The 27935-nt window shown below is 37.9% G+C and overlaps 1 protein-coding gene across 3 annotated transcripts; it reads right to left on the bottom strand.

Moving 5' to 3' along the window:
- Positions 1 to 961: 961 nt before the first annotated feature.
- On the bottom strand, positions 962 to 27895 carry LOC140749898 (protein phosphatase 1 regulatory subunit 14B). 3 transcript variants are annotated; one of them, XM_073083134.1, is made up of 6 exons: positions 27797 to 27895; positions 13458 to 13655; positions 12664 to 12789; positions 5330 to 5437; positions 3423 to 3464; positions 962 to 2974 (listed from the first exon to the last, which is right to left on the bottom strand). In XM_073083134.1, exons 1-6 carry the CDS (start codon positions 27821 to 27823, stop codon positions 2933 to 2935), a joined length of 543 nt encoding a protein of 180 aa, XP_072939235.1. In that variant the 5' UTR covers positions 27824 to 27895; the 3' UTR covers positions 962 to 2932. The 3 variants fall into 3 exon arrangements, with proteins under 3 accessions (XP_072939235.1, XP_072939236.1, XP_072939237.1); XM_073083135.1 differs by having other exon boundaries at positions 5330 to 5434; positions 27797 to 27892; XM_073083136.1 differs by lacking the exon at positions 27797 to 27895 and adding an exon at positions 24366 to 24607.
- Positions 27896 to 27935: the final 40 nt, after the last annotated feature.

The raw sequence follows: 27935 nt of genomic DNA, 5'->3' as shown, positions 1-27935 counted from the left end.
GGTAAACTTGTTTATAAACATGCCTTAAAAGTTTATAAACAAATGTTGCCTCTAATGAATACAAGGCTTAATGAAACGAAATATATTTATTTTGTATTCGTAGGCCAACGGCGGCACGTTCAAATTGTCAGTTACAATATTTTTCTTGAACTACTTGATCCGGTAATAAACTCAGTGGGTTTGTCTTTTTTTTTATAATAATTATTCTCTTTTTCCCCTTTTTTTAAATGTAATTTTTTACATATAATTAATAAAGCATTAGCTCCAGTATCTTGCTTTGCATTTATCTAAAAAAGAAGTTTGTTCAGCAAGATACGCTGCACTTTGACATTTTCTTCAGTAAACCACCTCATGTCAGATAAACCACCTCATGTCAGACAAACCACCTCATGTCAGATAAACCACCTCATATCCGATAAACCACCTCATGTCCGATAAACTACCTAATGTCAGATAAACCACCTCATGTCCGATAAACTACCTAATGTCAGATAAACCACCTCATGTCAGATAAACCACCTCATGTCAGATAAATTAATTATGGCGTTAACAGAAAATTGCCGTACATGCGTACATAAGACCCAACAGCAGTGGCGGACTAAGGTAGTCGTAGGCCCGGGGCGGAAGTTGAATGGAGGCCCCCAGTGTAATCATCAGTAATCAACTCGAGATCACATTAGATTCTTACCTGAGATCAGCCAAAGAAGCGCCGCTAACTTTAGGGACTAGCTGGATTGGAAAGTCCCGAAAAAACAGGTCTCCCTTACCACATCATTTTAACCAGAACTCAGCAGCGCATAACACTGCTGTTATTAGGCAGAAATAGGTGTAGAGGTGGTATGTCCGGAGTCGAACCACAAAGGGTTCCAGCATTCCCAATACTTCAGAATTCACTTCAGAAAATCAAATCGTAATATTTAATAAATTTGGAATAATATAACACATTAAATAAAACAATTCATTCTATTAAACGAATTTATTATAAAAATGTCTATCATCACTTGACAGCAACACTAGACTAGGTCCTAAACGCAATGCTACCGATCTTAACCATCGTGCCTCCCTACGGAGGTAAGACTCAGAGTTGTAATTTTTTCATTAAATATGTGTGCAGGTTAGAATTTATTTACAGAAAAAATACAGTACCTATTGATAAACTTGTATGTTCTCAATATGCGTATGTAAGATAAGAAAATGACTGATATATTTTTGGACGATTAAAAATACTTATGTCTAATAAGATACGGGTAGGTAGAGCACACTATTACCAATACTTATTAATATATGGCCCTGTGAGAACGAAAGTGACCGAACACAAAATTTCGGCGATTTGATGTATTGACTGAAAACTACTCTTAATAACATACCCCATCGTCTATTGAACATAATAGTAACGATTTCGTGCTAGAAAAGGACAAACGTAAATATTACGTTTCTTTGAAAACAGCACATCTTCGCTGTCGTATTTCACAAAATGTAAATTTCGCATTAGGTCACTCATTTTCACCGTGCAATATATGAGAAAATTCAAATTTGAAACATTTGACAATGCATGAAATACTATGAGATCTTGCGTATTTGCGAAAATCAATAAATAGTTTCTAACCCACATAAACATATCTATGTACTTAATTCAAATTAACTACAAAGCGCGGCACATAAAGATTTCTTAACGTAAATAAACTTATAAGATATTCCCGAACAAGGGTTACATTACACAAAACATCATACTATTATAGTACAGGCCCCGAGTACAGCAGTTCTCGGTCGCCCAATAAGTTTTACATAATATCAGTACGTGACAATGTTCTACTATGATTACACATTCGCATTTCAATTTAATGATTCTTAATTAAGCTCTACAACTTAAATTTGCCTGACGTGATTGTAACAGCATGAGATGAACTGAAAAAAGAAGAGCGTTCGATAGTAACGATTCAGAGACAGAAGCAAAACTCGATCTGAAATTCACTTTATGACCCTCGAGTTGCTTAAACCCGCAAAGCCTACCTACACAGTCGTGACTTGCCGGGGCTACCACCACCGAGGAATCCCAGACCTAGATTTTTCAATACATTTTCGAATACTGACAATAAGCAAGGCAACCGTATCATCAGTACCAGAGACTACTGATATAGAAAAATTACATTTTACTCTGTAAACGCGCGTATACACGTACACTTCAGGTCTTATTCTATCTTTTTTACTTTCTCTCTTGGTTTTACATTTATTTTTTTGCAAAAAGTACTAAAGCTTAGGAATTTATTTTAACCTCCGGCTTAATAACTTATTTAATTACATCTACGCTAACAGTCATCTGTTGTGTCATAATGTTATAATCTACTGCTGTGATTCTTATGCGATTAATGAAATTAAAATTTGTAACATGTTCTAAACTATGGTTTATATTCTTGCTGTAGAGCTTCCGTATCTGTTGAGTTGAGTTAGTCGGTATTTTAATATAAACTTTATCCTTTGGTCGTAAATTTATAGTAAAATAATTAAAATGCATTTATCTAACCTACCCAGATAAAAACCCGTTGAGCACGCTAGGCATGGTCTGTAGGAAAACAGGGGGCCTGATAATACGACTTATGGTGATATGTTTATTGCACTTTTGTTTCCCCAAGTTGATGGGAATGAATTAAAATAAGAATTACACTATGAGTACACATACATGTATATTAAACGTAGCTCAAATCATTACAGTCTATAACGCTTATCTTTAAACGGGACTTAAGTCGCTAAAACTGGCAAAGTGGCGCCTGACGGAGCGCCGCGCCTCGGTCTGTACAGCTCGGCGGCGCTCGCTCACAACACGATCTATCCTCTAAACACGATACCGATTAACCGATTTATTAACTAAACATTGGCGAGGAGGCCGGCGCCGCGCGCGCCCGCTTCTTGAGATTTGGGTCCGTCTTCCATTAGACTACAGAGTTTTCGCTTTTTCTAGAAGCTCGTTGATGAATTTCTAGAAAAATAAAATGAAGATTAATTAGGTAATGTGTTGGGTACATCTTGGGCTGCATTCGTTTTACTTTAGATAAGTGATGGCCGATTTCTATACAAATTGTTGTCACATCTGATTCGGACAAGTAGTCCAGTCAGTCAGTCAGCTGGGACGTCATACCCTCCGGGACTATGCTACTCGTATGCTAAGGCAATGTTAACATAAGGGCGGTGGGCATGGAATTTCGGGTCTCGAGGATACCCTCTTTGCCCGGGCAGATTCTCAGGTGGTAGACAAGTAGTCCGTGCCGTTTCCTATCAGAGCTAACAATTAATAAGAGAAATGGAAAGTCTAAGGCCGTCGTAATACTTTTATACTAATTTTAAATTACCATGGACGGAACCGCTTGATTCCAGTAATGAATTATCTATGATATTTATTAATTTCGTGATACATTTGATATACTTACATGTACATCTTTCTGTGGTTTCTTTGCATCCACCAATAATGTCTGAAAACAAAGGATACCTAGGTTTAATATGCGGAAAGCTGGTAAACTGCAAATAAGTACATCTAATGTTCTTTGAGCATATTCGTAACTCTACTTCTATTCATAATTTCAAATTTCGTAATATTGAAAGGTGGTGGTCGAATATACTGAGAAAATTCTGTCTCCCCGCAACCTTACAGCTAACGCGAGCAGGCTTTAGGTACCTTCTACAAAAGTCATATGCTACCGCATATAACAAATGACCGATGACCGAGCTTTGCTCGGTGTTGCAATAATAAAACAATAATACCGATTATTTGAAATAAAAAGTCACGAGTGCAATTATTTTTCTCACAAAAAGAAAGAACTCGAAAAAAAGAGAAAAAGTAAAAGAAACAATCGGGCTGAGATTTTCCTGCGTTTTAAGGCGCCCGATTTCCCGACCGAGCTATTCTAAATAACTAAATAACTTCGTAAATGATGGCGAAATTCAGAGCCGGATTAACCTTAAGGCAGAGTAGGCAACTGCCTAGGGGCCCAGGATCGACAGGGGCCCACTGCAGACTCCGTACTAACACGCAGCCAACCCGCGTTGAGCACGCATAGAGCCTGCGTATGTCTGAACCCGCCCTTAGGACGCCATCCATGCCTATATCGGGAATTGTATTCAGGAATGTGGGTAGAAGGCAAAAAAAAAACATTATTTAGTCAGTCAGAGTAGGTAAAGAAATGGGGCCCGAAAATTGTATTGCCTACAGGCCCATACAGGGTTAATCCAGCTCTCAATTTAGCTTCGTATATTATTAACGGTATAAAGCACGGTTAAAACGACATTTTCTGAAAATAAAACCTAGCTAGATCGATTTATCGCCCCCGATGCATTATTTTAAGAAAATCGTTGAAAGGTAATATTGGGTTGTTTGGAAAGTAATTTAGTTTTTTCCCGATAGAGGATTTAAATGTATTTTTTCACAGCTACTCGTAACTTCACACTTAAGTCTGTTTTTATAGCTGATATAGCAAGGCTTGTGTGTGAATAATTTTAATTGATTTTATGCAATAGTTTTTCGTGGGTGCCCTTTTAAATATGGAAAGCATAAGTAGCACTTTCGTCATATTTTACTTTTCTATTATAGAAAAGGTAAAAATACTGTTCAAGTCAGAAAAAAATTAACTAATGCATCTTCTCCATACCCATTAATTTAATGGGTATGGAGAAGATGTGTTGACTGTGTGTGATGTGTCAGTACGCCAGTGGCAGAACTGGTTTACAAAATTTGGATCCGGCATTTTTGAAGTCGAAGATGCACCACGTTCTGGTAGGCTGATTAAGGCTGATAAAGGGATTAGTTAATGCAAACCGGCCAATAACAATACGTGAGATCGGCCAGATCTTAAATTTATAGAAATAAACCGTTTATGACCACTTGAAAGGCCTGGATTTAAGCTTGAAGTTCGATATATGAGTCCCCCGTATTCTCACGATGAAAAATTTGCGTCGTCGCGTTGACGTCTATGATCTGCTCCCGAAACCTCATGACAATGATCCATTTTTGAAGCGAATAAGTTACTCTACCACACCTACCATATTCTCCAGATCTGGCGCCATCAGATTATTATTTTTTCCGATCACTACAAAATTTTGTGGACAGTAAAACCTTTACTTCAAAAATCACCTGCGACAGTTTTTTGCAAAAATCGACCAAACAAATTAAGAACGTGGAATCACGCTCCTACCAGAAAGATGGCTTAAGGTGTTGGGGCCAAAAGGGGCAATATATAATTTTATAAAATATTTATTCATTATACGAAAATTGTCTTTCATTTTCACAAAAATAAACGAAATGACTTTCCGAAAAACCCAATAGATAGCTAATGATAGATACCACGAGGTGTCGGCGGCGCAGGTCGTCGCTGTCCATGTCCAGCAGCTCGTCGATGTCCACCTCCACCTCCTGCGCCGCCGCCGCCGCCGCGCCCGCGCTCTCCTGCTGCTGTGGACAAACACAACCAATTAAAGGGGTTGCAGGACGATTACATTTCGATAACTATAGATGCATCATGCATAATTACATATGTAACATATTTGAATACACTATCCACTATTTAGTGTGCTCACCGACCATCTAACACAAATGGTCCGAGTCTCGACAAACTTGTCTGTGCGTGTGACGGTTTTCAGAAACAAATATATATATTGTTATAAATGGGAAACTACATAGATGTCACAACTGTGTCTAAAATGCTAAGCAAAGAGAATATAAGCATTACGATGCCCAGCTGGCCGGATACAAAGAAGCAACGGTGGATGACCTCGATGACGATAACAGGAATGACAGATTGGAGGGATGTCTAAAAACTATGGCGTGGTTATTGAGAATTGTTTCTTTAGAATTGGATTATTGTTTATAGAAAAGCGTGTTGCATATGTCAATGTTGTAATATTACCGCACCATTAAATATTGTTCTGGTTTATGGTCATGTTTCCCTAATTTATCTCTGATTTAAATAATATAGTATATAATCTATTGTCTATTGGTCATTTGCTGTCCGCTTCACCCGTGAATTTTCAATTTCCCCAAGTAAGACTTTTAGTTTTTACTTTTTTTTAACGAAATCATTAGGTACCTTAAACTAGAACTTATGCTATTTAGCAACAGAATAAATATTATTATTAGATATTCGTAATAATACTTGTGGGTGTCGCAAAAAAGTTTGTCGGACTTTGTGTCAGTGTTTACTGCTTGTAACAAATCTCAAATCAAATCAAAAATATTTTGAAAAAGGAACTGGGGTTCGGATGTATCAACGACGATGGCTCAGGGCCCACCACAAAAACATTACAACTCATAAATGTACATTCCAAAACATGATACCGTAATCGCGGTGAGCTCTATCGCATTTGGCCCAACAATTAAGCATGCCGATTTTTTTTTTTTTTTTTTTCTTTTGTGGCTTTGGCGCATGGACGCTCAGCCAATGACACGTAAAAACGGGGAAACGAGGATTAGAAAAATAAAAAACGGATGAAATTTGGAAAAGGAAGGATCAGTACAGTAGGTTGAACATAAATTTACATACAGATAAAGATATAATAATTAAAGATAGGTATATAAATATTAAATTTTAATATCATTTTTCATAATAAATAATGCTAAGATTTTATATATATCAGGATCAAGGGAAGACAATAAATATGGTATACATGGTGGAAATGATACATTCGTAAGACAAGATAGATTTTGGTAAAGGGCGGAGGAATCGTGTAAAGGACAGGAAAAAAATATATGGTTTAGATTGTGAGTTCCACTTTTACAAATACATTCGGAAGTATCAACAATTCCCAATTTCAAAAGATGCTCTCTAGTACAGACGTGCCCCAGGCGCATACGTATAAGAATAGAAGTAGCAGATTTATCAAGCTTTACTTTATAAAACCAAGGCTTGACAGGGATTGTTGGCTGTAATTGATGATAATATTTCCCCTTTTTTTGGGAACTCGATGTCCAGTGTTCACTCCATGAGTCGTATAAATAATCTTTAGCAAGGGATGTTAGGTCTTGGGCGTAATTTTTAAAAGGAAAAACGTCACCACACTCCACTGCATCATTTGCCAATTGATGGGACTTTTCATTTCCTGCAATCCCGGAGTGACTTGGTAACCATATAAAAACTACATCGAATTCATTCAATAGACATGTATGGAGTTTACTTCTGATATCCAAGATTATTGACAACTGAGCTTTGTATTTAAATGGGAATTTCGTGACAGTCTGCAAAGCACTCTGAGAATCAGTAAATATTAAAGTTTTTCCTAATTTCATTGTTAATATATATTCAACTGCTTTGAAGATACCATAACATTCACCTGTAAATACAGAGGTTTCAGGTGGAAGTTTAATTTTTTGTACAATATTGTACTGGGAATGATAAAAACCTACACCCACACAACCAGTTTTAGATTGTTTAGAAGCATCACAATAAATATGATGCCAGCCTTGCCATTTATTATTTATAATTGAATTAAATTTAGCATTACATTGAACATCATTTTTTGATAAAGAAAACTCGCAGATTTTAGGAGACATTAATAAAGAATCGTAACTATTGTTAAACAGCGGTAGCATAGTGTCAGCGGAAGTAGGAGCTTCAATACTATTAAATTTCTCAAAGCTTCGAAGAAGGCAGGGTGGAGATTTATGTGTCCAATATGGAGATTTTTTTAATTCATAAATTTGACGCATTTTTGTTAAAATTGGATGATTATAAATTTGGAGACACCGACCTAAAAATCTATCCGACAGATATTGTCGTCTTAAGTGTAGAGGGGGATCTCCACATTCAATTTGTAACGCATTGATTGGGCTAGATTTCATTGCACCTGAAATGATCCTTAAAGCTTTTGCTTGCACACCATCTAACTTTTTTAAACCAGCGACGTTACACGGTTCTAATAGGAAAGAGCCGTAATCAATAACACTTCGTATCATGGCATTATACACAAGTTTCATTGTATACGGATGGGCACCCCACCATACACCTGACAGACATCTTAGGATATTGAGGTTTTTTTCACATTTATTAGCTAAATATTGACAATGAGGTATACCTGAAAGCTTAGAATCCATGATGAAACCTAAAAACTTTACTTCACTTTTTGTAGGAATGGTATCATTATTATATGTAACATTTAAATGTGGAGGACTTCTCATTCTGGAAAATAGAACTATCGCACTTTTGGACACTGATATGTCTAAACCATTCCTGTCTAACCATTCTTTAAGTAATTTAAGAGAAGATGTTAAATTTTCACAAGCTGTGGGTATTGATGAACTGGTGGAATAAATCAATAAATCATCGGCGTATTGGAGCACTCTAACAGAATCATTAAATGTTTTATCTAAATCATGAGTATAAATGTTATATAAGATTGAACTAAGGACCGACCCTTGTGGAAGCCCCTTCCATATCGTTCTTGTAATCATACGATCTTCTACATTTAAGTTAATTTCTCTTTCAGATAGCATATTTATAATAAAATTTACAAGTATGTTAGGGATATTCAATTGAAGCATCTTAAGCTTTAATATTGGGATGAGAACATTATCATATGCAGATTTTATATCTAAAAAGGCTGCTAATATACTGCAATTATTAGAAAAAGCAATGCGTATATCTGTTACTAAGATACTTATATTATCAAGAGTACCTTTACCTCTCCTAAATCCATATTGACTATCAGCCAAAAGTTTATTACTTTCGGCAAACCATTCAAGTCTATTTTTAACTAGATGTTCGGCAACTTTTGCTATAGTAGTTGAAAGAGCAATGGGGCGATAAGATGAAACTTCCAATGGAGGTTTGTCGGGTTTTAAAATGGGTATGATAATCTGAGATTTCCATGATGGAGGGATGTGCCCGCTAATCATAACAGAATTAATTAAATTTAAATAATATTCAGTGACACCATAACAATTATTTGAAAGAAATGAGTATGGTATGCCATCAGCGCCCGGTGCAGAGTCTTTTAAGTAACTAAGGACAGATGTTAATTCGGACATGGTAAATGGTGAGTTTAATCCGTCGCAATCATTGTTATATGAAATAGAAATTATGTTATCTTCAGGAACTGAGGCTGGGGCTAGTTTGTCCATAAATTTACATGCAACTGATAATGGCATTGTATGAGTTACGGATGGGTTAAAGGCTGATCGAATTTTTTTAATATTCTGCCAAACCAGTGTAGAACTAACATTAGGGCATAAAGAAGAACAAAATCTTTGCCACCCTTCTAATTTTTTCTCTTTAAGAATTTTCTTTGAAGCTTGTGACACCTGAGAGTATATGTCAAAATTCTCAGTTGTCATTGAATTGCAATAATCTTTTTCAGCTTGTTTTCTTTTCCAGACTGCTTTAGAACAATCTTCATCCCACCAGGGTGGTGAAGGAATTTTATCGGGCCTGCTTTTTCGTATAGGAAAAGATTCGTCGGCAGCTTCAATAATTAATTTTGCCAAAGCCTCGGCGCAAACTGGCTCCTGTCCTCTACAAACTTTAGGCAAAGTAGATAATCTTTTGTCGACATTAGACTTAAATAAAGTCCAGTCCGGGCAATTAAATTTATATTTTAAACGGAAGGATCTTTTGAAAGTATGTGGTTTAAGATGGGGAAAAGAGATCAGCAATGGCATATGATCACTGCCATATGAATAAGGCAATGATTGCCATGTAAGAATAGATGCAAGATCAGGAGTGCATATAGATATATCTGGCACACTATCACCTTGTTCAGGCTTAGTTCGCCGAGTAGGTGTTCCAGTATTAAGTACACACAAACTATTTATATCTAAGATTTCTAATAAAGATTCTCCATAACATGTAGATTTTGAACTTCCCCATGTAACATGTTGACAGTTTAAATCACCTAATAATAAAAATGGCTTTGGTAATCTGCTTAGAAAGACATTTATTTCAGATAAGATTGCTGAAGAAGGATTAGGAATATATATAGAAATTATATTTACATTATTTACATAAGCTCAATTAACACATATACCTTCACTATGGGATGGCAATATAAGTGGAGTAAAGGAGACTGAATTGTGTATGAGTATGGCAACTCCACCATACCAATCAGACCTGTCTTCTCTGAGACATGAAAAACCTGGAACTCTAAAAGAGTAACCTGGCTTTAACCATGTCTCAGACAGAGTAACAACTATAGGGTTATATTTATTAATTAAGTATATTAAATCACTTTTGTTGCTAACTATGCTGCGGCAATTCCATTGGACTATGTTGGTTAACTTGTCCATCTTGGTTTTGCGCATCATTCATTTCATTTATTAAAAAGGCAGCGTTGTCCGGTTTTACAATATTTAACTTTATTAAAGTATTAATTAATTCATTTATGATATCTTTTACAGAAAAATGTTCAGTTGTACTTTTTGCAATAGCAGAACCATTAGGTGCAGAAAGATTTGGGTTATAATCTTTAATAAGAGAGTTATGAACTAATTTGTCATATCCTCTCACTTGTTTAGGTGGTACACGTGGTTTCAAAAATATTGTTTTTTTTGTAGATGTATTAGTACTAGAGTGTGGTGCTGTGGAAAGAATAGATTCGGAATGTAATGTATTTGGTTCAGAAAGTAAAACTTCGGCATATGACCTGGATATAGGAGGATGTATTTTAGAAGCTTCAAGATATGACATGCAACTTTGGGCCATTGTCAGCTTAATCCTTTTTTGTCTTTCAAATTCTGGGCAACATTTATTTATAGCAAAGTGAGATCCTGAACATGAACAGCAGTATGCATTAATTTCAATGACACTACAAGTGTCTCCTGTATGTTCCTGACCGCATTTATAGCAACGTGGTTTAGATCTACAATGCACCTTAGTATGACCATATTTACAACAATTATAACATTGTATAGTTGGATAGATATATAGTTCCACACTTAATGAATTATAGCACATGAAAATTCTCTTAGGTAATATCTGTCCATCGAAGGTCAGTACTACAGATTGAGAGGGTTTCCATACAGGTGATCCTTCAACAATTACCTTATAATTCAGCCTACGCATATTTATAACTTCACCACAACCAATTGGTACCGATATATTCGACTTAATTTCTTCTTCAGACCATTCTGAGGGAACACCTTTTACTATGCCGACTCTCGTAACATTAAATGATGGAATAAAAGCTTTTAACTTGTTTTGTTCTAAAAGGGGACTTAAAACAAATTTATTAGCATCTTCATAGTTGGTAAATGCCATACTTATTCTATTGCGACCTATTCTTTTAAGACTGCCATTAACAATATTTTTAATCACATTATTATTTTTTTTGAGGAAATTACCAAATGTAATAGGGTGGAGTGTGGCGCCGTCAGTCAAAGATTGTGTTACTTTTTGGACATGTACAAGGAAAGGAGCATTATCTGTTTCAATATAATAACGAATGCGCCTAGTTGGTTCTGTACTAACTGTATCCTGGGTATTAGATACCTCCAAATTTGAGGTGTTACATACATTTGCGGGTGATGATTCCAATGGAGAAGAGCTAATATCAACTTTTTTATGGGCTCTATGTTTTTTCTTTTCATTTCCACTGGATTCCTCACTTAAGCACATCCAGCTACGATTTGAATTATTATGGTGTTTTGATTTATCGGTCCTTTTCTTTTTATTGCAGTTTTTACAAAATTTGCGCGCAGCTTTAACACGTTTCCTTTCAGACCTGATAGAACTATCAGTGTCCATACTGGATTCGTTCTGTATTACAAAATTAGCTCCGACCTGGGGGATTTCAGGTCCCCCAGGATCGAAGGTACCATCCTCCGCCATAAAATAATTTAAAAGACTTACCCAAGTGAGATATTTACAAAACTATATATAATAAGATAAACTAATAAAAATATATTTACAATACACTACTTAACTGATCTTTAAACTACTAAAAAATAAATTAAATGAAAAATCTCAAAAAAAAGGCGCCCGCCAAGTTGAACGTTTCCCGCGCTTTTTCATGCCGATTTTAATACTCCTGAATTAAAGTATTGTGGCAGAATGATTTTTAATCTGTGGTGCGGTGAGGCGCAGTGCGGCGTACGGCGTATGTAATTGTCATAATCGTCATTGTTATAAAATATTTATGAAAATATATCATCTTCCTCTAAATGTTTCTTTTATTGTGATACACTCGAGAAATATAGCGTTATAGTATTTTTAATATCCTGTTGCATGAATTGAGATTGTTCAGTTTTATATATTATGTAATGTAATATTTCTGTTTCACCAAATACATATCTAGATAAAAATACTATTATAGGGCGTGACGAATTGCCTTCAAGTAACAGTCGAGTACACAACAATTACGTACAACGTGCCCTTACCACATTGCATAAACCAGAATACAACCCTACTTAAAGTCTAACCATATAGGGTTCTGCCACCGTTGAACACATGAACAAAGCGTCTAACTCTTAATGGAAACTGAGAAAAAGTATTTAACTCAATAGATGAAAAATATACAAGTCTCAGTAAGTAGATAGTAATTATAACGGTCATAATTGTGAATGAGGTTAAAGCCTTTGAAATGAGTTGAGAATAAACAAAAAGGTTTAACATTATGTAATGCCAAAGGCAAATTATTTACTCTTGCCCTCACAAACTTATTCTTAATCCAAAGTTAAAGAATGAAACAACTGACCGGCAGCTCGTACAGCTTCTGCAGCTCGTCGTAGAGCCACATCTCCACCGCGAGTCGCTTGCGGATCAGCGCCATCTGGTGGCTGCCATACTTCGCCGTGAGGAATTTTTCTCGACGCTCCTTTACCTGGATGTAGGAGTTGTATAAAGCTCAGTTTAATCTTCCTTATAATAGAATAGTTTTTATTCCGGAAATCCCACGGGAACTAGGGATGGCGATCTATCGGCGATTAATCGGAGAATCAATTATTTTAATCGATATTAGTAAGGATTGAATCGTAAACTATGCATTTGATCAAGTGATGATCTTTAGATATTTTGAAGGTACGAATTAACAGTTTTATGTTAACATACATAAAACTGTTAATTATATGTTAACTGTATGTTATATTATTTTCTTTTAAACGCGGACGAAGCCGCGGACAAAAACTAGTTATTAATAACATACACTCGTTGACATTCGACTAAGCTACTTATCAAAGACCCATATTCGACAAGATCTGTGATCGGCTTCAGGTAGTGATATAAACTTTTTATATTATTGACTTTAGGTAGAACTGGGGTTCTACTTAGAATACAGGTGAGTTCCTGATGTCCAGGGACGGAAGTGATCACTTACCATCAGATGTAAATGCTCGTTTGCATCTTAAAAAATGACGCAATGGTGTGACAGACGAGTTGACATAGCACATAACCCCGGACCGACCGGACTGACTCAAAAGACCGCAGGATGAGAACGTTGAAAAATTACCATTAGGGATTATCGTAGATCATGATCGGGTTATCCGTGCTCACCTCGCCCTTATCGCTGAAATTGACATGCAAGCCGGCCTTGGCCGGGGAGCGCTCGGTGGGCGAGAGCGCGGGGTGCGCGGGGTGCGGGGGGTGTGCGGGGTGCGCGGGGCGCGCGGGGTGGGGGCGCGCCGCGGGGAACGCGCCCGCCGCCGCCACGCCGCACTCCATGCCGCCGCCGCCGCCGCCGCCGCCGCGGCTCTGCAACCGAAACCACATCGCACATCAAAAACATTACACTATGAAGTAGTCGGTACACAATAGACATGGGAAGAAAGAGAAGAATAGGTAAAAAGATTTTCAAGTGTCAAGAATTTGTGGGAAGATTTTGTATGAGAGTAAATGATGTACCATTCAACATTTTTGGGTATTTACTGTATACTTTTGAATTTAGCTATTTACGATAAGTTGATAAATTTGCCCTCCATCCAAGAAGCACGTGACGCGGCGCACGCGCAGCCGCCCGCGGAGAGCGGCGCGCACTCCTCGAGATAAGCATCGGCCGCGCACAGCCGACCGTGCTTCCTGCCGGGCCACTGCTATCGACACCACTCGGCCGGAGTCATTTATCGGTCGCCACTTCCACTCACCTTGGCAGAAGGTACTCCGTACCTTGGCTCAGTGGCCCATGACGTCATGACCTGAGGGTCATGTCTGTATGGCACAGACGCGCCAAATGATTTTATTTCCCCGAGGCTTGTTTCAAAAATCTAACGCTTCTGAACCGCTCTACATCTGCATCTCTATGAGATGTCCCATATTCTATGCTCAGACTTTTATTAATCAGAGGTACTATATTAATCAACTTACTGTAATAATACTCACCTCGGGGAAAGCGAGAACATTAACGTGATTGATGTACAAATTTAAAAAACCTCGCGAAACCAAATTAAGAGTATAGCTTGGTTGACTCATCCGGAATGTGGAAATTTTAAATATATTTTTTGTTTCGGTTCCACGCACGAGAACAACTTTGACCAACGTTATCGATATGAGAATGTGCTAAATTTATTCGCTGATTCTTTGTTTACGATGACCATCTTCTAAGTCAGAACCCAATTTAATATATTTTGCCTTTTAGGGTATTCAATGGGTAAAAACTAAACCTCCGCTGGCTGTTCATATGTCACAAAGATCTATCACTTAAACCGTAATATATAAATACAGTTGAAATATTTGCAAAGTGAATATTGTTATGGATGGCCGATATAATAATAAATACCTAATAAAAATAAAATAAAAGGGTTACACAAGTAATCAGTGAACCACAAAAAAAAGCTGAGTAAGCCTTCACAATGCATGTAGAGCTATAGCTGCCATATTAACGAAATGAACGCATACTAATAATTAAAGAAAAAAGTAAATTTGGTGGTACGATACCCTCCGGTGGTATTTTATTCGTTCCATTCACAATACCGCTAAAACACCTTGAAGACGACTACAACGGCAACGTGCGAGGACACTTGCTTACCAATTCAACTACGAAATAGAAATAATTAAATAAACTCCTAGGAAGTTAAGAAATTATATTTTAAAACCCTTAATTGATAACTTTGTGTGGTTTACTCACCGTTTAACATAGTTTCAGTATTTATGGGCTAGGCAAGATAAGATAGCCTATGACAACAGCCACTGTAAGTACTATTACTATACACTATACTTGTGTATTATAAAATACAGTAATACACACTGAAGGGCCTGAACAAAGCTTTAGTGTAATAACAATGACATTTTATACTAGGTATTGCATCTATGTGTAATAAGGCCACTTTAAAGATTACTACTTATTGGATCCGTCAAACCACAACTAGCAGCTAGTCACTGTTACGATTTAAATACCTTCGCGAATCGCGATAAATTATTCATTCTCTAAATTACCAGAATTACAATAAGGCTCTCACTTAGAAGATTGTCAGAAGTAATGACGTCACGAGCAGTTGCCTATAATTTCTAGAAAATTCGTAAAACGAGAATGATTCAAACGTTGAAACGCCTACGCCAGTAGTCACGATTCACGAACATCTGTGTTCACGAATGATATTATTATTGATGTAGGATCATCGCATAACGGTACACGGGTGTATCGAAGCAACGACCACAAATATAAGCTCGTAATACATTCTAACTTCAGAAGAGAAGATACTTTTTGGAGGTCATCGGTCGCAAGAGGGTGCACGTTCAAGTGCTTAAGAGAGCGATTTCGCCGGCTGCTGAAAGGAATGTTCAATTGTGGCTGAAAAGTACAGAGAGGGGGCGAACAGGGCGCGAGGGCGGCGGGACTACGCCGGCCGCCATCGAGTGGTGCATTAAGAATGTAAATGGCGGCGTCTGCGGCAGCGGGCGGCGAGGAGCGTTTGGTAACGGCTTCCTTTCATCTATCTAAAACAAAGCTCTTTCAAGAGCGACCCTCGTCGCCGCTTGCACACTACACGACTGCACAACAACTTATTATGAACCTTGAAATGTAGCATTTATGCTCGTGTTTATATGGAACTTGAAAATGAAATCGAGTACATGTTCTATTGCAATAATATTTTCACAGATGTTAAGTACTGTTAAGAGAAGAATGTCATTACCTAAAATGTTTTTCAATAGATGCTTCAAGTTCAAGTACCAGGTATTCAAAACAATTTCCAATTCATTTGAATCCTAAATTATTATATGTAATCAAAGTTTATTTATTTTAGAAAACGTTAATATTTCAAAATATACTTAAGTTATTAACTTTTACTTTTTATGTTTTTGCAAATAACTATCCATTTAACGATTATAAAATACATCTAAATAAATAATTGTACAAGTACTCGTACGAGCCAAACTCGCACACTGAGGGTTCTGTAGTCTGTAGTCTGTACCTACATAGTGTGGAAAAAATTCAAGTGTTTAACTATTACCACCTATTACGGTTCTAGAGATAGAGCCCTATAATACACGGACATACAGCGGGGGCTCAGTAATATGTTTCCGTTTTTACCCAATAGGTGCGGAACCCTAAAAAGTAGGCTCGTGCCAACATTGCGCCAATGTGTTGATGCAATGACAAATAAACCGATCGCGCCACATAGGTGTGTACCTACCTCAGTCTCAAATATTGTTGTTGGTAGCTTGTTTTCCGTTCGACATCCACTCCGTGTGTTACACGATAGCAAAAAAATACTATTACAGAACTGAATAGGTAATATTATTATTTTATATGTTGTTTTAATATAACGTTTCGTTAAGCAAAACATTTGCTTAACGAAAATATTTCGAGGTGCATATTATTTTAAAAATAATTGATTACTCCCTCTATAGTTATATTGGCCTGGTGTGTAGATTTGCGATGCATGTTTTGGATTTGAATTATATTAATTGCCGTGCAACATGACGTGAAGCTGAGCCATACGCTAAAAGTATTTATTTACATACCGTAATATTATATAGTTCACACGCGGCATACAAGCGTTGTGCAAACTCGACTGAACCACTCGGTTGAGATACTTTCAAACAACTATAATATCTGCACCTTTTATTAGTGCGGTAAATTATGGGACCAGCGCTCAGTTTTGTCATAGTTCTGTTTACGCCGGATCTCTCTATAATAGAACGGATAGTATCGGGCCTTTGGACACATTTTTGTTGGATGTGGATGCTGCTTGCGGATAGTGGATCGCCATCGCAATTACAAGCAAGGAAATGAGCCGGATTCATACAATCGGCGAAGTTTCTGGCGATGGGGGGGCTTTCAGAAGAGGTTTAAAATTTAATCCAAAATAAAATTTATTGTTACATTTAAGAGAAAAGTCCACTATAGTCAAATTCAGTCCAGATTTATAGGGTCGAGTTTAGTTGTCGTTTTGAAAAATTCATTGTCGTAATTTTCTTAAGACATCTCAAAAAAGTCTTTAATGATAATGAAAACAGGTGTTCTCAAATAGAATAGTTAAAATAATTGAAATCGATAAACAAGCGTAATATTAACATGAGGTAGCGGTTGTTTCTGCGTCGGCGGCGGCGGCGACGGTCCGCACTGTGCGCAGCCGCTGGCTGGCCCGCGCCGGTGCCGTCGCGCGCGGCCGCGCAGCTGGCACACGCGCCGGACTCGGTGTTGACATCGCACGCCCCTCTGTGCCACACGACTGCCGTTCGACAACTACATACCATCCTACATTGCGTTACATGTTATACTCGTATCAGAAGCTCGGGTACCACATGTCACTACTATGATGGTTATGAAGTAGCTATGGAGCATGCAGTTAAGTAACTAAGGTGACAAGTGGCTGCTGCCGCGCATGGACGTCTGTAGTCAAGCCTACAGGTTGATGTCGGCGACAGATGTGTTGAAATGCACCGGATGTGCCCAACACTGATGTTAAATACAAAAAATAGCTGTGATAGAGGTGACTGGGAAACCAACCACAGCTTTCATGGCCAAGTTATTATTTAAACAATCACATGTGCGATTTCGACAAGAGAATCTATATTGAATCATGCTTTAAACGTCCGGGGAGCGCGGCCGCATAATCGCCGGAAGCGGGCGACATTACCTTGCCAAAGTTATTTTATTAATTTATTTTAGGTACCATGCCGCCTTAATTGATCAAGTGCACTTGGCATAAACTCTACATACCTACTCTATATGTAAGTTTTATGTAAACGCCAAATTTTTGTGAACGAGCCCCTTCACGTGCTAGGGAATCTCTGCAACTAGTCAAGGCAAAACACAACAGAGCTCACAATGATGTTTAAGGAAGCCCGTGCATACCGTGCCTTAGTGATGGACTAAAGTCGTCGAAGGCCCGGGACGAATGTTGAATGAGGCCCGAGGCGGAAAGTTGAATGGAGGCCCCTGTGTTACGGCCATTTTTCACTGACTTTCAGGGATGGTTTCATTCGGGTGACCTGTTCAGTCCTCATAAGCTATTTTAAGCTGATGACACATTTACAGAGATTGCACGTGAACATGTCAACCATCTGCTTTTTAGTTCGTAAGGATTAGCAACTGTATTTGGAGGCCCCCTATGATTGGATAACAAAAACGTTGGCGGACATTACAATTAGCTATAAGCAATTTTGCATCTATCAAATTTCAAGAAAGCTTCAGGTGGTTTGGATTGCGTCCAGCTCTTCTAGCTTGGTTCGGTTCTACAGCAATAGTTGTATTGCAATAGATCTTATATAGAATAGAAAATAATTCATTAATTCTTTGAATCCATTTTGAATCTTATATCTTAATTAAATTATATTCGTATTCGTATTAGTACTACAGTGAACATCAATAGTTTTCATGGATTACTGGCAAGTTATCTGAATCGTGAATTCCTTCAGGATCAATCTTATCTAATATTATATTGAGGATCTCTTGATGGCAGTGATAGCCTACTGTAAGCCTAGTGGTTAAAAAACTCAGCCTCTCGATCGAGGGGTCCGAGGTTCAAATCCTAGGCACGCACCTCTGATTTTTCAAAGTTATGTGCGTATTAGAAATTAATTATCCCTTGCTAAACGGTGAAGGAAAACATTGTGAAGAAACCTGCATACCTGAGAGATTTATAAAAAAAAACCCCAAAGGTATGTGAAGTCTACCAATACACACTTGGCCAGCGCGGTGGATAATGGCCTAATCCTTCTCATTATGCGAGGAGACCCGTGCCCAGCAGTGGGACATTAATGGGTTGATGATGATGATGATGATGATGATCTCTTAGTAGTAGGATTTAGTGATAATAAATAAGTATAATGACAATGTTAGTAAATATAACAAATCGATCCGTTACTATTTATAATATGCATGGCGAAAATGACGACCTCTCGGACCGCGCGCGCGGTCGTAGCCGAGTTCTACCTCACTACCACCTTTACTATGCTACCACGAATATTACGAGTACTTTAAGTGATCTGTTACATTTATATTTTGCACCATTCATTTTTGAAGTATACTGGACCATAAATACATAAAATGCACGCAGTTTTTCAGATTTTAAATGTATATTTAATGTACTAAAACGTGTCCCGAATATACGAAAACAGATGGCGCACTGCGGCCTGCGGGGTATTGCCACTTAGTAACTAAAAGTTATGATATGAGGCGCTTTAAAAAAGTGTATTAAGGGCTTCATTTAAAAGCCGATACAACACTGGCATTTTCTCTAGCTTCGTCCTGACTAAAATTCATTAACATTGAGACATAGCGTATCTAGGCAGAGGGGCGACATGATTTGGGGGACGGCAAAATCAGATTTTTCGTATTGTACAATTTTTTTTTCATGTAAAAAGAGATTTGAAACTCTGTTTAATTGCAGAGATACATTTCAGGGACTGATTGGGTCCTTACCATTACACATTTCAGAGTCTATTTAGTTAAAAAACCTTTCTTTCATCGATTATTATCTTATAGTGGATGGTGAATTAAACCTCGGCCCGGGCGATGCAAACCCGCACTACGACACGGATTCAGTGGAAGAATTATCCTCGTGAATAAATTTTCCTTTTTTTTTCAAATCTTAACATAGCTGCAATCGTAAAATAAACCGTACAAACGCAATATGTAAAGGAAACTAGTCGATTCTGTTTTGCAACTTGAAACTCAATACCTACACGATTTCCAAATACGCAAACGTATCAACGATCAAACGATAGTTTGTGATCACTTTTGCAATAAAAGAGATTTTTATTATTATTTCTTTTTACGTAGATCCATTTTAAATAATCATAAAAATCTAAATATTTTTGCAAGTCGTCCGGTTCCATGATACCTTAAATGTGTATATGCCTATAAATCTATATGAGAAGCTACCATGGTGTGAAAATTCAATGTACTCGTACAATTCGAAGCCGGAGGTCGCGAGAGAGACCATTTTGAAAGAGTTGAGGTCGTCGACTCCTACATCACATTTGATTATGATTTGATAGATAACGGCTAAGTATTTATTTTTATTAGGGATGCATTATGTTTTTAATTTTTATTATACGTATAAATATTTAAGTATTAAGTATTTCTATTTATGTTGTATGCGCAAATAAAACAAAGTATGTATATATTTATTATTGAGTAGGTATGTATGTATTATTATGATTTGACAATATAATGTATATAACGAGACTAATAACATTTATATTGATTCATTCCGACCAACATGATCGTTGGAGGGCTACTAGCGAGGTCATCGGGGGTCATTATGGTAGATAAGCAAGAAAGTTAGAGATGTAATCGCTTGTGATGTTGGATTTCACAGCTGACCTCCTAACAGCCTCCTCCTATATAATATCGCCAACGTTGCGTTTATGAATTGTTATTATTGTATGATGTGTGTATTACTGGAGCGTACACTAGCGCACCGCGCGTGCTAATATAATTAACGGACGCGCGTCAGCTACCGAAATAGAGTCGCGGCTTCAGCATCTCGTCGCCATCTCCGACATACTAATATTGTCCAACTTAACTTGCAACGATTTTTGAGTATATTTATGTTTTTAAATGAAGTAGGCGTAGGATGCGTAGTACATGTTGTTTATATTTGACTTATTTTTGCCTTTCCCCCAAATCTAGAACATTAAAGGGACCTCTTGTATTCAGAGACCACAGCGCCAGATGTAAGAAACACTCAAAATATACAATAGACATCGCTCCAGATTCCCACAGAGCGCGGAGACGCTGTACGCCGAGTGTTTGCCCAACTTGTCTCGCCGCGGAGTAATTAATTAAGTTGTTACGAGTAGGAAGTGTTGCACAGACGAGTGGTGTTATGCAACATACGACACGTGCGGATAGGTGTCGCAGATAAGCGTGACCCACTTTAGTCCTCGGCTCCCCAGTCCCCGGCGCATCACCACACATCACGCACTAGCACAGCACGAGCCGCGCCGCCCGCCCGACCGCAAGCTATATCTATTTGCTTTGATGCATATTAAATAGTCACAATAATAATTTTATTATTGTTAACAGTAACTGCAGCTATATGTGAATTTTCTTAACATATGTAAGATTACATACGAGACAAGTAAACAAAGACACATTTGACTTATTCATGATAATATTCACTGCATTAACCCATTTTAAAAAGTCCACGGAATTATAAAGTGAGTATCGCATGCGCACATATGATAGTAAACAAGCGTTAAATACGAGTATACAAGTATAAATACTGTGCCCGTGTAGATAATATGATAAAGCATTTCAAATTGTTGTTCGTATAATCTGTACCTACGGCGTATAACATTTGGGCATGTTTATTTATTTATTTTTAAATACGGAAAAAAGATGGGATAGGTAACATAATTTAAAAGTTGTGTCCCTGCAATCCAGGTGAAAGTAGCATTTGATTGAAAATTTCATATTTGTAGCTATAGCAGGAAAAATGGAGACTTACGATAATGTAATTAATATATATGGACGGGAGTTTACAAAGAAACGAGTTACTTTTTACCGCGAAAATACTTTAAATTATTTTGTGTAAAATTACCGCCGGAACGAAGTAGTAGGTGACATAAAATGCGTGCAAGTGTTGAGCTTGAGCTTTTCATAAAATTACTTAATTAAACCTTACTTTTGTCTATACCATTAAAAGTATTTTAAGTAATTAAACATTATATAAAATTAAGGAAACCATAAAAATAATATAAACATTTATATGTATAAATGATAATAATAACATACCCATTTAGGTAACTATTCAAAGTAAAAAACGGTAATTATTGTATATTCGTATATTATTTAAGGTATAATATATACCTAAGTCTATCATATATAGATTTTATATTGCATTGATCTAACTATAAAATGGTGTTTTATTTCATTCAGCTTGTGATTCTCAGCGGACCTCTAAAATCTAGCAAAGTTCAATAGTGTGTTGTATCGTAACCGTTGGACCGCGCGCTACTGAGCTCATGCGTCATTATACGAAGGGATCACGAACCATTTATCTTATAAAAAACATCATCTTGATCTCTTTTAAATTAATTCATAATTACTTCATAATTACTAACACTATTTTTCTAACTTCAAGTAAGTTTCCTACTGCATATTCAAAATGAAATGAAATGAATTGGAAGGAAGTACACCAATATGGTTCGATCACGGAGGTATTTCTATCCCTGTAGTATCGGGACTAGAATAGGGCTACGGTATCCCCTGCCTGTCGTAAGAGGCGACTAAAAGGGGGCTTCCGGGGTTGCGGGCGGCAAGAGTGGGAGCTCGAACCGTCCAGTATGCTACCCCGGGAAGGACGGCGGTATGTGTGGTCACATATCGTCGTAATCACCAGATGTTGATGTCGAACGCTCCCCTAGGGCAGAGCCCGATTCGGGCATCGCGCTTGGAGGACTCCGGTTGTGTTCCGTTGGAGATCCCGGAGTTTTCCAACAAGCGCCGAGGACGGCCACCGGGGGGGTTTTAGTGCGGTAAAAATCCCACATAACCCGACGTCGCTCCCAAGTCGTCGGGTACCTTTTGAAGGTTTCCCCCTCGAAAAGAAAAAAAAAAAGGTACATCTATTTCTAACGTGATCGCTGAAAGGGTGTAGATACCGTCTGAATAACATGAAGGAACCATCTTACTCCTACGGAGTAGCAACAAGTTTAGAAGCACGGGTCTACACGGAACTACTAGTTACAAATGTTCATGGGTGGCAGTGACCACTTAACCTCAGATGGGCTGCAAGATCGATTTTAAAAAAATATTACGCGTATGTGCTCCGATGTAATATAAAAATACCGCTTGTAACGATTTTAACAAAACACAGCTACACTTTTCTGCTTCCCTGTAAATTAAGTGTGTAAATATGTTATGTTCTACATGCCCTGCACCTGCATAGGTATACGTACGACTATATTATACTAAGCATTACTAATCAGACTAAGTGGCGCGGACTATACTTAAAGTCCGTGCCAAACTGCTAGTCCGTTCTGAATATGGAAATGAGTCGCGTCGTTATAGCAAATTGTATGACTACACTACACCTGCTTGCAACATCTTCAGAGCGGACTAGCAGTTTGGCGTGGATTATACCTAAGTGGTTATGGTTATATGAAGGCTGGATAAAAATGAATGATGGAAAACATTTACCTTGCATAAAAAATAATTATCCCGTAAATTTTTTGGTCTAACAATATATTATTTTGGTATCGTAAATTTAATTCCTGTACTAAAGAGTAAACATCATGAGGAAAACCTGTATTGTGTCCGCCTATCAAATGTTATACCAAAATAACAGAACGCTCGCGAACACAGGTTTTTGTGATGCAATCTCATATTATTACATATGTATTAAATGTATCATAAAACATTAGTAATGCATTATAATATGCAGAGACGGTGCATAGAGTAGCAGGTGGTTTACGTATGTGATCAATCTGGATCGAGTGGCGACGGCGCAATCAGTGAGCTGCGTCAACAATTAGCTGCCCGGTACAGCGATTATCGTGATTTATTATCAGTTTTATCAATTGCCGCCATTGACATTTTTGGCCCGATTACGTATGTGCCTACCGATTTGCCTATCCACCGATTAGACTTAAAGCAATGAACCAATTAATTGGGTTACGTTACTGCTAATTATTTTTAATTAGATAAACGATAATCCCCGAAATTCGATGCAGTACGCAACATTTTAGGGATTTAGAAATTCACACAAACAGCTTTATAGTAGTGTAATAAGATAATAGATTAGACGTCGGCTAAGAATGCTCGTACATTTAATATAATTTGATGATTACTTAAATGACATTTTGAACAATTTCTTGTTCAGTGTTCGAGTGCATTATCAGTTTACGGCATAATTGCATATTATATCAAAACAAAGAGTGAGAAAAACAAAAGACCGCAAAGAGCGGGCGAAGCCCGGGCCGCCACCAGCACCGTTACCGGCGGCGGCCAGCACGGGAGCGCCGAGCGCAACACGGAACACACTCTAGCAGAAACGAAATGAGTCGTACCGAGATCGCGACCGCGGTCAGTGCTCCCGCGCGGAGACTGGGCCTCTCGTGGGTCCGGCCGGGGTCCGCGTCGCAGGTGCAATCTCCTCACACTACACGTTTGGGGCACGCCGAGCACGATTCACACTTGACACTGAGCGATTTTTGCTGGGCTCCGGCTGGTGCCGAACGCGTGCATAGATTCAGACACGTGAGCTTTGACTGGCGCGAGGGGCGCGCACGAGCCGCGGCGAGGTTGGTCGGTATCGGCGGCCGGAGGGGCGGGGGACGGGGAGGACCGGCGCGCGGCGGAGCCCGCAGCGGCGCAGAGCGCCTCGGGCGCCGCCGCCGAGGGCGAGGGCTCTCCGGGCAGGTGAGATGTAACTACTAGGCTCATCGGTAGCGCTCGAAGTCTGGGCGACCCCGTCTCGCGACATTGCGAGGGGTCGATGACCTATGTCGATCACTAATGATGTTTGTATTACGAATTTACGATCGCTCATCTGCTTAACACTGATGCTCATTATTTTTTAGACACGAGAGAAAAAGGTGAGACATATCTAGTCGACTGTCCTGTAACTCTATGTATTAGCGAACAAACATGCCGTACGTACTTAATCTGCTAACATTTTAACAAGTTCTGCGTCCGGTAGCGACGAGTGCACTAACCGAGATCCCTCTGATAGATATTTACATTTTTGCGATGTAATTTCATGTAATCAAATACTACATAACAAGAAGTGAGCCATACAGACTTATACATGTTCAAGTATAAAAGAAAAACTGCATTTACGTAGAAGCCGTACGTAGATACGTAGAAGAAACATTCCTATATTCCTCTCCAAAACAAGGGATGAATGTAATGCGTATAGTATAGTTGCTTGTTCGCAATGTGTTTGATCCGCGTTCTCTAAAGACTTCCCACACTTAAGCTGCAACTAAAAGGCTTCGCTGCACCTTTGATGCCTTTCTACCGTTGATATATCGATATTTAAAAATCTACCTTGATAAAACTAGTTGAGAACACTGCGTGCTGATATGACACCGGTGACGGACGTTCTAGCATGTTTTATCCAACTTAAAGTAGGCAGCAGATAGGTAAAGCAAAGGAAATTGTATTCTATGAAAAATAAACATTCTTTTGTAAAAGTAAGTAGGAAATAATGATATTTTTTATTGATTAAGGCTCGATTGGAAAGATACGAGCATTTGTGTATGACGTAGCCGAGCCGTTATTTTTATATTGTTTACGCAGAAGCATCTCGTGTCTGACGTCACTCGCCCGTTATATGGAAAACTCGGAACATGAAAACAAACAACACCTTGTATTTGAAACGATTGGATAGAATAACTACTCGATTGGAACGAAACGTTTTGTACGCCGTGATTTGATTCGCTTATAAAAAATTATATAATATTTACGATGTGTCGTCAATGCCATTTTGGCTTCCTTTTGTAAGGCGATAGCTCGCGCATTGCCGCGCCACGTGATTATTATAGACTTAATAAATAAATAAGTAACTTTTTATTTGGAATTGTTAGTGATTTTTTTTTTAATTCTCGTGCTCATATTAGACCAACTGATCATCCTACATGCTGTATATAACAAAAGGAAATTCTCCACCTGACTGAATGTCTTTATCTTTTAACAATACTGAGAACTCGTCGCGACTAATCAGCTACATAAGCATGTTTTAACAATGATACTCAAAGCGATAACATTATTTTATAATTGCCTGTGTTAATCAAATAAGATTTTAATTAATGTGACAATGAGAAAACATAGATATAGGTATACGTACGTAAGGGGATTTTTAGATAAACATCAAATTATATTTATTGTGAAGCAGAGTTTGTATGCGGAATGCAATAATTAAGATAAAGAGTTTATTCTCAAATCGTCGCTTATACTTCATATATTACACTTATATACTTTTTTGGTTAAGAAAATCTATAAATCTATATGTATATTATGTACCTACGTATGTTCCGGTATGTTAAAAAAATGTGAGCTATCTTCAATTCTTCAGATAGGTGTAGGTGATAGAATATTTAATTGTTTTTATCAAATAGGGAGAAGTCAAAACTGACTTTGTAACAATATTTACCAAGTTGTTATGTCCAGGTCGTTAACATTTAGAGGCAGAAAATATCCAAACGACATAGGCAGACACGGCAGGCTCTACATTAAGTCCTTATAATAATGAATCAGTTTAAATGACGGGAGTAGTAAAAATATAATTGCCTACATGCATATGTATAAAGCGCGAAACCGGTTCCTTTTCTAAAGAATCCAGGAAATCTAAAAATAATTGATACTCTACATCTCTAAATGTGAAATGTGAAACTGATTCTTTAGATGTACTAACTTTCTGATTTTTATTTCGTAAATAACAAAAAACTATTTATGTTTTAGACATGTTGTAGCTTCGTGGGATTTTTTGTTTATTTTAATACATTAAATACTTAGTTGGTATGTTTCAAAAAATGTACATCCTGGCTTGCTCTATAAATATTTACTAGAGTCAACGAATACACCTACATATTTTATTTGTAAATAGATGTTTAAAGTAAAAATACACTAGTAGTGAAAATTCAACACACTTGCATGCATATTAGAAGTTGCAAACAGTGAAGCTCAGACACAAAAAGATGCCATCGCGCCCAGACACCTTTGTTCCCGGCTTCGGGGCCTCGTGCAGGTCGTGCTGCGCCTCGCAACTCGCGCTACTTACTACCCAACATCCGACCGATCCAACATCACTACTGCATTAACAAATTAATAATACCTTTTATTTAAACAATTTTCTATGTAACAACAATAAAATTACTTAAAACATTATCGAATTAGCGATGCGTAGCCATATGTATTGGATTGTGTGTTTGGCAAAGGTATGTACTGAAATTTGAATATTTGTTTATTTAGGTACTTTAATTAGAACCTACACGATTTGATAAGATACTGTTTTAGGGTTACTTTATATTTATTGCGTGTATTAACACAATTAAATCATTAGTAGAAGCACAGTTTCGCAACTATATAATAGCTACTAAGTACCTACTTAATATTTTTTACATCTATGTTATTTACATCTCCACCTACCTAATATCTAGTTAATACTTTAAAATACATTATTTTCTTATGTTATTGTTACATACTAACACGCTTTTAAATTTTATGTATTTTTATTCACGATGCTGAGAGCGAATATTCTTGAGTGTTGTTATGTCATAAATACGAGTAAGTAGATTCCAATCTATACAATCACAAAGGGACTACAAGTATTCCATCGTTTTTTAATTGAAAATGAGATTTATGTTTTATGAAGAGGTGACTAGCATTATCAGCACAAACATTAACAAGATAGATACAGAAATGGCACATAAAGCGGGCAGCGGCAGCACGCCGGGCGTGTCTGCGGGCAGCGGGCAGCAGGCTGGGCGGTACTCACACTTCGAAACTTGAAGAACAACGACATGGCGGCCGGTCGCGCCCCTCGCGAGTCGCGCCACACTGCCGCCGCCGCCGCCGCACCGCCGCACCGCCGCCGCCGCCGCCGCCGCCGCCGCCGCCACGCGCCCGCACCGCCG

The sequence above is a fragment of the Epargyreus clarus genome, unplaced genomic scaffold, assembly GCF_041222505.1.
Source record: "Epargyreus clarus isolate Ecla_fem2 unplaced genomic scaffold, WU_Ecla_fem_2.2 ptg000018l, whole genome shotgun sequence".
NCBI lineage: Eukaryota > Metazoa > Arthropoda > Insecta > Lepidoptera > Hesperiidae > Epargyreus > Epargyreus clarus.
This window is presented reverse-complemented; position numbering and strand designations above follow the sequence as displayed.

Bases quoted from the DNA above. Each gene is read 5' to 3' on its own strand.
- LOC140749898 (XM_073083134.1), bottom strand. From the start codon at position 27,823: ATGTCGTTGTTCTTCAAGTTTCGAAGT. The intron at 13,656-27,796 runs GTGAGTACCGCC...TTTCGGTTGCAG, and splicing joins TGTTCTTCAAGTTTCGAAGT to AGCCGCGGCGGCGGCGGCGG. The intron at 5,438-12,663 runs GTCAGTTGTTTC...GTTTGTCCACAG, and splicing joins AGAAGCTGTACGAGCTGCCG to CAGCAGGAGAGCGCGGGCGC.